This window comes from Mus pahari, chromosome 7 (assembly GCF_900095145.1).
Source record: "Mus pahari chromosome 7, PAHARI_EIJ_v1.1, whole genome shotgun sequence".
In the NCBI taxonomy this organism is placed as follows: domain Eukaryota; kingdom Metazoa; phylum Chordata; class Mammalia; order Rodentia; family Muridae; genus Mus; species Mus pahari.
The window spans coordinates 75,618,744-75,628,696 of record NC_034596.1 but is presented as its reverse complement, the minus strand read 5'-3'; the positions used below and the strand labels follow the sequence as shown (position 1 = coordinate 75,628,696).

General features: G+C 47.8%; 1 protein-coding gene across 2 annotated transcripts in view; it reads left to right on the top strand.

The window, feature by feature from the left end:
• The first annotated feature begins 359 nt into the window (after window positions 1-359).
• Dcaf5 (DDB1 and CUL4 associated factor 5) overlaps window positions 360-9,953 on the top strand; it is a 96,389-nt gene continuing 86,795 nt past the window's right edge. Inside the window, exon 1 of one of the 2 annotated variants that reach the window (XM_021201617.1) lies at window positions 360-781. In XM_021201617.1, coding sequence (XP_021057276.1) covers window positions 568-781 — 214 coding nt within the window. In that variant the 5' untranslated portion in view covers window positions 360-567. The remainder of the gene's footprint in view (window positions 782-9,953) is intronic. The other variant, XM_029540622.1, reaches the window with a different exon arrangement.

Below are 9,953 nucleotides of genomic sequence, written 5' to 3'. Positions count from 1 at the left end.
GGGCGCCCCGGGAGGCGGCGAGCAGCGCTGGGCGAGCCGCTGTCCCTCCAGGGAAGGAGAGTGAGCCCGCAGGCCGGCTGCCACTCTGATTGTTACGCGTGTCCAACTTCAGAGTGCGGCGCGCCGGGGGGTGCCCCGGGGCCGCCATCCTGAGCCAACCGTGGTTCGGCGCGGTCAGAGGCCGCTGCAAGCCGCCGCCCGCCATCTCCCGGCAGCCGTCCGCGGGGGAGGGGCAGCCGGCGCCCGCGTTCTCCGGCCCGGCGGCCGGCGGAAGAGCCCCGCACCGCGGAAGCGCGACCGCAGCTGGGGATCAGCTGCTGGAGGAGGCAGAGAGGCGGAGCCTAGGGGGGAAGGGGAGGGAGGGACGCGGCCGTGAGGAAGCCGCGAACGCCGCCGACCGACCGTCTGCACACCTCGCTCCGTCTGCCATGGCTGGTTAAAGAAGCCTCCGGCTCGCCGCGCGCGGGGAGGGACGGGACGGGACGGGAGGGGAGCGGCGGCCCGGCGTGCGGCCGAGGGAGGGGCGGCGGCGCGAGCTGAGGCGGCGGCGGCGGCGGCGGTTCCAGCATGAAGAGGAGAGCTGGCCTGGGGGGCAGCATGAGGTCAGTGGTGGGCTTCTTGTCCCAGCGGGGCTTGCATGGGGACCCCCTGCTCACTCAGGACTTTCAGAGGAGACGCCTGCGGGGCTGCAGAAACCTCTACAAGAAGGACCTTCTCGGCCACTTCGGCTGTGTCAATGCCATTGAATTCTCCAACAATGGAGGCCAGTGGCTGGTCTCAGGTAAATCAACCCCCTTCCTTCCCCTCCCCGCGCCTCTCGCTCCCCCTCCAGCTGCCCCTTCCCCTTCCCCGCCACCCTCCTGCTGCCCTGCGTCCCCACCCCCGCCCTTCTCAACCCCTCTCCAAGATTTGGTGTGAAATTAATACCATTGCAGGGGGAGGGAGGGAGGGAGGGAGGGAGGGGGAGGGAAGGAAGAAGGGGAAGGAGAGGAGGATGTCTTCTATATATATATATAAAAAGACCTAAAATGGTTGACAGGTCTTTAATGCGCTTTATCCCAAGTGCAAAGTGGTCCCCTCCAGATGCCTGCCCCACCAGTGTGGGTCGGGGAGGGGGACGAGGTTACGGTTTGACTAAGTTGGATGGCAAACTCTTCCTCTGCGTAGTTTAAAAGGTGCGGGGGGCACTGGGGGAGGGCTCGCCGGGGTGGGGGGAGGCCGAGGCTCGCCAAAGGCCAGGCGAAGCTCGAGCCCCAGTCCTCGGTGTCATGGAGAAAAAGGGGCCTCGGAGCCGGAGGCCGGCGGTGACAGAGCCGGACACCGTGGGGCCAGCGGGGCCGGGCGGGTGGTGACGGGTAGCACAGAGAGGCGTCCCCTCCCCCTGGCTCTCTCAGGGCCCAATCCCGTCTCCCAGCACGCAGTGGTAGCCTCTTCCGCGTCTTGTTTTTATTATGGTTCCGAGAGTGGCGAGGGCTCTGGAGACCCAGGGACACCCACCAGCCTGAACTTGGATGCGCTGTTCGGGAGGCAGGGCTTCGGGACGACCCCCGGGAGACCTACTGGCAGGAGGCGGGCTCCAGGACCCCCGTCACCCGCGCGGCTCCTGTTGCAGGGCTGCTCGCCTCCTCCCCCACCCGGTTCAGCTGGGCCTACTTGCCTCCAGGGTCTCCCCGCTGGGGTGGGGGGAAAGTGGTGCAATCCAGGCCGGGGCTCCGGCCGGGCGGTGTAGGCCTTGCTCTCTCGGGGCTCCTAGCGACAGGCAGCTGAATCGATAGCCTATTGCTCCGGGGGAGGCCGGACCCGAGCGGCGGCGGCGGCGGCGGCAGCGCCTGCGTAAGCCGCGGCAGGGTCGCTGGCTGTCCCCGCTCCTCCCCTGGGGTCGCGGCCCCGGGTGAGGGCGGGTAGGGCTGGGCTCTAGCCCGAGAAGGGGCGGCTCCCTGAAACCCGGCTGCGCTGCGAAGGGCCTAGACCAGATCGGGCGTTCCCGCTCGCCTCCTTCCTCGGCTCTTTTTCCTATACTGGGAAGGTTGAAGGGGGGGGAGCCCAGCCCTGGACGTGGCGCTTAACTTCACCCAGGTGGATCCCTGAATGGCTAATTTGTGTCCGTGGGCAGCTCTCCAGAAACTTCTCTGTGGCTATGGCAAAGCATCTGTCTTCGCAAGTATCAGGCGGAAGTGCCACCATGAGTATGGTCCAGTTTGTGGGTAGCAGAGATAAGAGGTCTGTGATTATTTCATGATAAACCGGAGATTTCTCTAGAACTGACCCCACCTTTTCACACCAGATCATTTTCCCCTTGCATAAAGTTTGGACCCTAGATGACCCTCCACCCTGCCCCCAAAAAACCTGATATACTACTTCAAGGCAGGCCCTACATTAAAAAAGCTTTTCTTCCACACACCATGGTGTAGAATTTTACCTAACAAAATTCAAGTGCAAAAATGGAGAGAACCCTTCTTTGAAGGCTGTTTCTGTGTTTGTAATACAACTCTCTCCTGAGATGAATGTATTACAACTGAGGGGCTCCCCCGAACAGTCACTTTACCTAAGGAATGAGGGACTGTGAGGATACTCTTATAACGAACTAATTAATCGTTACTAATCACACATTGGCCCGGCTTAACACATTTTAGACTTAAACTTGAAATATAATGCAAATACCATAAAGTTCTCCCATTTAAAGTTAAAGCATTTTACTTTCTCATTGTGTGGTTGTTTGTTTGTTTTTGAGACAAGGTTTCTCTGTGTAGTCCTGGCTGGCCTTGATCTGTCTCTCTCTGCTGGGATGAAATGTGTGCTCCCGCACCATTCTGTACAGTTTTCACTTAATCTTAGTCAGAAGACAGAGAAGCAGAGGAGTAAGAGTTAATACGTTTTAAAAAGCCGGGGTTAGGGGTTGGGTTAGGGTTAGGGGTTAGGGTTAGGCTCACTGAGGTTGTATATACTCCCAGCATTCTTCTGTGCTCTTTCCCTTAGAATCTTTTGGTTTTGTTTTGGAACAGGGTTTTGCTATGTACCTGGTGCCTCTACACCCTCTATATCTTGGTTGAGCTCCATTATCTCTAGTGTTGGCCAGTTTCTTTTTAATTTCTGTTTTGAGAATGAGTCTGTGTAGTTCAGGCAGGCCGGAACTCAATATTCCATCAAGGATGGCCTTGAACTCCTCACCCTGCTATCTCTACCTCCCAAGTGGTGAGCTTATATTGCTTTATTTCTTTTTCCTATTAAGAGACAGGATCTCACACTCTTCTCCCGGGCTGTTGTGGAACTCACACTGAAGTTCTGCCTGGCCCCAGGGGCCTCAGCCTCCAGAGTGCTGGGATTGTAGCTGTGAGTCATGCAGCCAGTATCCTCATTGTGTGCTGTAGGAAAGGACTGGGTGCATGGCTCAGGCTCTCTGGGTCAGGTGGTCACTTCCTTCTCTAGTCCTGAGTTATCAGGCTCCACGTCTCCATTCGTCAGTACTTCCCGGGGTCCAGCCCACTCCCCTCCCCCCACACCTCCCAGCCCCATTCCTCCTCCTGTCTTGTTTTTGTTTTCATTTTCATGCTGGTCTACCCCTGTCCCAGCTCCTGTCCCAGCTCTTAGTCCTTCCTTCCAGCAGGCAGCTCTATTGGCCCATCCAGTTGGACTCAGATATTATTTATTCCCAGAACACAAGTTTTTGTTAAAAGCAATTCACCTTGTATTGTAACTACAGCTTGTGTTAATGATACGTTCTGCTTGCTTTTGACAAGGAAGCTCCCTTGGGGATTCATAATACTCCGTAACTTGTTAAAGCTAATTAAAAAAATGTTTTTCCTTGAGAAGTCCTTCAGTGATCTTTCCAAGTTTAACAGTATTTGAAGTGTCATATTTGCATGCATTTTTCCTTTGGTTTATTGAGACAGGGTCTCATAGCCCAGGCTAGTATGGAACTCCGTATGTAGCTGAGGTGGGCCAATGAACTCCTTGATCCTCCAGATGCTGGGATTACAGGTGTGAGAGCCCCTCCCCTTTGTCTTTTGTTTTCTTACTGGGCACTGTCCCTTATTGACAGTTATCACCTGAGGGGTAATCAAACCAGTAAGGAGGGGTATCAGATTCTGGGATAGTACTTTTCTGCATTTTGTTGCCTTTGTATCTTGATCTGGATTGGTGAGAGCCCTTAGAGAGACATGATACTCTGACAGACTGTCTCAAGTTACTTGTTTACTAATAGTTGGGCAGGCCCACATTTTTGTAACTAATACACAGGATTTGGTAGGATTAATTGAGGCCTAGGACAAACATATTTCTGTGATTTCTGTGGCCATATAAAGGGTTACTGTTTAAGGATACATCACTTTCTTGTCAGCTAGTCTGCCTGACAGAGCACAGTGAGGTATAGCGAGGGAGAGGATGTCTGATACTTTAAGTTAGTTGACACTTCATTTTTTGTTTTTTAAATTTTTATTTATTTGTCTTATGTGTATGGTTGGTTTGTGTGCATGTATGTCTGTACCATGTCTATGTCTGGTGCCTTTGGAGCTCGTTGGGATTGAGTTACTGATGGTTGTGAGCTATCACATGGTACTGGGAATTGAACCCAGGTCTCCTGGAAGAACAGGCAGTACTCTTAACTGCTGAGACATCTCTCTAGTTTTATTTGATACTTTCAAGTTGTGAAAACTGGCCATGGTGACACACATTTGAAGTTTCGTCTACTTGGGAGGTTAAAGCAGGATAAAGTGGTCAATATGAGTAATTTAGCAAGAGCCTTACTTAAAAAGGAAAAAAAATGCTTAGTTGTATGTACACATGTTAGAGCAATTGGTCTAGTTTTTCAGGGCTCTGTTCAATTCTCCTAGTTTGGGATATACACACATTCTCCTTGAACTTCTGATCTTCTTGCCTCCACTTCCCCAGTGACAGGATTATAGGTGTGTGCTTCAACCATGAATGGTTTTAAGGAATATTAAAATATTTTCACCAAAGAAGTTACTTTTATTATTATTTTTATTGACCAGAAAGCAGTATCGCTGTAGTACCATGCAAACAGTGTGGTATTGTGGCACTACATGTAGTTAAAATCATTGCTAGGCCACTTGAGCCTGTGACTGCATATCACTGAGCCTCTTGGTGCTATTTTTCCTGGTCTGTACAGTGGGAATTTCAGGCCTACCTGAGGGGTTATTGTGAGATCTATGTGGGGTGCTGCACAGAATCATAATAAAAACCTGTTTGCTTTCTTAACTTTTTGTTGCTTCTATGGTGTCCCTCATAGTTGCCTAATATCGTTGGTAATAGACCCCTGCAAACTGGGTAGACTGTATGGTTTTGTGACTTTTTTTGTTGCCATGCTAGGGATTGAACTCAAGTTCCAGGCACTCTAGGCAAGTGCTCTACCACTGAGCTATATCCTTAGCCTTTAGTGGGTTTTTTGTTTGTTTGTTTGCTTGTTTGTTTTATTTTGTTTTATTTTTTTAGACAGGGTCTCACTTCGTAGCCTTGGCTGGCCTTGAACTCATTGTATAGATCTGGCTGACCTTGGACTCACAAAGATCAACCACCCTCTGCCTCCCAAGTGCTGGTAAAGGTTTTCATCACCATGCCCAGCAGCCTAGCCTTAAACTCTGGATCCTCCTGCCTTGAGTTTTATGACTTTGTGACACAAAGAGTACCTGGATTTAACCTGTTAGCTATGTGGGTACACTCTGTTGTGGGGCCACCCTGGATTTAACCTGTTAGCTATGTGGGTACACTCTGGTGTAGCTTATTACTTGCAGTTGTGGAGCCTGAACAGTGGAAGACACCTGGGATAGGGTGACATGTGCTTTGAAGTTAGAGGTCTTAGCTGTAGTCACAGATTGTGTGGATTTAGGTAAATTGCTTCATTATCTATTCACAAAATAAGGTAATAGATTGCCCTAAGTACAAGACAGATGGTAATGAATGGTCAGTAAAGCTGCTGTTCATGAAAGTGCTGAGGCTAGGGATGTAGTTCAGTTGACAGAGGACCTGCATAGCAGGCACAAAGCCCTGGGCCCTGGCACTAGCACCACATAAACCTGGCACAGGGCAAAGCTGGCAGGGGAGTTCATGCCTGTGATCCTAGTACTTGAGAAGCAGAGGCAGGAGGGTCAGAAATCCAAGGCCATCATCAGCTACACAGTGAAATTGAGGCCAGTCTAGGTTCATGTTTCCAAAGAAAAAAAGCAAACCTATAAAAGAGCACACAATAGGAAAAAGGAAAAACTGAAGAGGTGGTGAAAGTGTACATCCTGGAACTGGGAGTGGAGTTCAGTGGTAAAGCACTCACCTAGCAGGCATGAGACTCAAAGTTCAGGCTCCACAACAGCAAGGGAATAAGCTACGCCAGAGTGTACCTACATAGTTAACAGGTTAAGTCCAGGGTGTCCCCTATGGATATGTAGTGCTAACCTTATTAATATCATTAGGATTGCTTGAAAGAAACACTCATCCCTTGAATGATAATGCAATGTATATTTAAATTTATATATTTTATAAATATATACACATACATAGTATATACATATACATATTTATAAAGAAGCTAATCAAAAGCATAAGCTAGACTTTAAAAAGAAGCTTTACACAGCTGGAGAATGGCTCAGTAGGCTAAAAGCACTGGTTGCCCTTTCAGAAAACCTGGGTTCAGTTCCTAGCAGCCACATGGCTACTTAGAATCCATAACTCTTTGGGTAATTGTGAGTACCCTCCAAGTTGAACATCTTTGAGATGTGTGGAAGACCAATCAGAAACAGCTCTGTAGATATCAGACATGGATTCATAAATTGCCTTCTTACATTGTATTTTATGTGTATGGATGTTTTTGTTGCACGTATGTGTTTGTACTACTTATGCCTGGTGCCCAGAGGCCAGAAGAGGGAGGCAGATCTCCTGAACTGAAGTTACTGAGAGCCCCTCTGAGATGCTGGGAAATAAACATAGATCCTCTGTAAGATCAGCCAGTGTTCTTAACTGCTGAGCCACCTCTCCAGCACCTCTTATATTTTATAAGTGTAAAGGTTTGTGTAAATAGAATCTTAGCAGTTGGAAAAAGGGGTTTCTGCTCTTTAGTAATGAGAGTTTGCTGTAATATTATTTCCCCCTCATTGAGGTCTCAGGCATTGGATTCTGTAGAGCTAGTGAATTAATGGCCCATATAAAGTTTTATATTTCAGTGAAATTATTATATCATTCTGGTGCTTAAGACTAAATGTTAAGGAAAGTACTTTTGGAAGTTTTTCAGGTTGCAGCTATGCTGTTCCAAAGAAGAAATGTGAATGGGGAGAGACCTTTAGTTGTTTGATTATATTTTATAAAGAGAGATAGGTATTTAGACTATTAACATTTACATGGACCTCCACCATCACTGTGGTAGGGATCCGTAGTTACAGAGAGAGACTCAGATTCTCCACTCCTGCTAACTTAGTTGCTTTGACAAGTCGTTCATCCTGTGTCTCTCCTCATCCAGGTAGTAAGGTCATCATATCTCCCTGGCTTGTGATGGAGACTGATGAGCAGACACTGTGGCTTAGTCCTGCCTCTTGTCTAGAGGTCCTACTGCTGCTACAGTTGCTGTTTCATTTGAACCTTACAAATGAACAGAAATAAAGACCTGCTCAAGTAGTGACAAGCTCTCTAGATGGGTTACTTTGCCAGTGTAACTCTTCTGTAGTTTCACTGTCCTAAGCATAGTTGTTTGTGTTAAATTGATGGTGTCCCATAAGGGGAAATTTTACAGAATAGAGGTGGGCAGTCTCTCCTGCTGAGTCTCCAGTGTGAAGCTGAGCTATGCATCTTACTTTGGAGGTCTTTGTTTTTTTCCTAGAATATTGGTCAAGAAGAGGAATTTGTTTTCATTCTTTTTTTTTTTTTGGGGGGGGGGGGTTTCGAGACAGGGTTTCTCTGTATAGCCCTGGCTGTCCTAGAACTCACTCTGTGGACCAGGCTGGCCTCGAACTCAGAAATCTGCCTGCCTCTGCCTCCGGAGTGCTGGGATTAAAGGCGTGCGCCACCACTGCCTGGCTGTTTTTCGTACTTAAGATTGGTTTTATGACGTCCAGGTAGGCTTTGAACTCATTTTGTAGCTGAGAATGACCTTGAATTGATGGCCCTCCTCTTACTTCCTGTGCTGGGGCCACCCCACACTGCTTAGGAGAAGGAGCCTATCAAAACTGTCACGTAGCTTTCTTTATTCTGAACTCCCATTCAAGTCTTTATCTAAATTCTAGTTGTACCACTTGGCCTTCTTATTTTGAACCTCTGAGGATAGTCTTTCTTACTGTTAGATAAGTTGACTGTGTGTGATGGCTTAATAAAAATACTTTATCTTTTTTTTTTTTTTTTTTTTTTTTCTGAGACAGGGTTTCTCTGTATAGCCCTGGCTGTCCTAGAACTCACTCTGTGGACCAGGCTGGCCTCGAACTCAGAAATCTGCCTGCCTCTGCCTCCCAAGTATTGGGATTAAAGGCGTGTGCCATCACTGCCGGGCAATAAGAATACTTTAAAAGTTACTTTGTGTGCATGCATGGATGCGCCCCTCTACAGGCATGATGCCTGATTGTGGGGCCCGGAACGTGTGTCAGGTTGAGAGGGGAATTTTTGTGGAGTTGATTTTCTCCTTCCACCTCTATATGGTTCCCAGGGATAGAACTCAGGTCTCCAGGCTTGTACAGTATGTTTGCCTATAGAAGTAATTTTTTTGGGAGGTGGGGGATTCTGCTCCACTCTTTCCTGTTTGGCTCTCTAGTAAACAACACAAAGACATCAGAATTTATTAACAAGCTACAATCCTAAACTGGGAAGATTCTGAGACTGTTATAACCCAGCTAGGCTATTAATAACCAGATAAATGCTGCGTTACTTGCCAGCTGAGTTGTGCTGTTCATATGTGTCCTCACTGTGAGCTGCTTTTGGCCATGTACTCATGGTTCATCCTGCCTCATGCCAACCTCTTCTTTCCTCTACCTTTTTCCTTCTCCTTGTGGTCCTATCTGAGATCAATCCTCTGTTTGATCTCAAGTCCTGCCTCTCTCTCCTGCCCTTGCCTAGGCTCTACCTTTTATTGTCCAATCAGAGATTGTTGGAATGCATTCTTTATCGCACATTGGTCAATACAATGCCCATGTCCAGATTGCAACCTGATCTTGGGGCACAGAACTCAGAATCTGAATACACAGCACACAAGACCACCCCTAACATATACCCCTGTTCCATCTCAATAGCCCATTTTATAAAGGGCTGTGGGAAGAACAACTAAAATGTGGATGCTTGGCAGCTTTGGTTTAGTCTCCAAGTGCTGGTGGGTGGGTAGTGGCAGGTGATTGATTTAATCTTAGAATTGTTGAAAGATAAACTTTATGGTGTTAATTTGTTCTTTGCAAAAAGTTTTGTAAAAGTGTAAACAGTGATCTTACATACAAAAATGATAGCATAAACTGCTCAGAAGGTGTGGATGGAGCACCTGGTGTAATTAGAAGAACTTACAGTTTCCTGCATTAGAAGAGTTGAGACTGGAAAGAATAATGGCCTTGTGGTCTGAGAATATTTACATTGCAACAGCTACTACCTTAATAACTCCTATGGATCCTTACTGTTTAGGTACTGAAAACACGGTTTTCAGTGTCTAGTTCTATTATAATTCTGTTTTTTCTTTCAAATAAGGCATTCACAATGGTTATCAGAATATTATAGTTATAAGAACCTTCTCATCCATTTGTTATTTTTATTTTGTTTGTTTTGAAAGAAAGTGTTACTTTGTTGCGGATTGATCTTGAACTCACAGATCTTGAACTCACAACTGCCTCTGCCTTTTGAATCCTGGGATTAAAGCTGTGCGTGTTAAGCAAAATTATTTATGAGGTTGGAGACATGGGGTCAGTGGTTAAGAGCACTGGCTGCTTTTCAAGAGGACCCTGGGGGCTGGTGAGATGGCTCAGTGGGTAAGAGCACCCGACTGCTCTTCC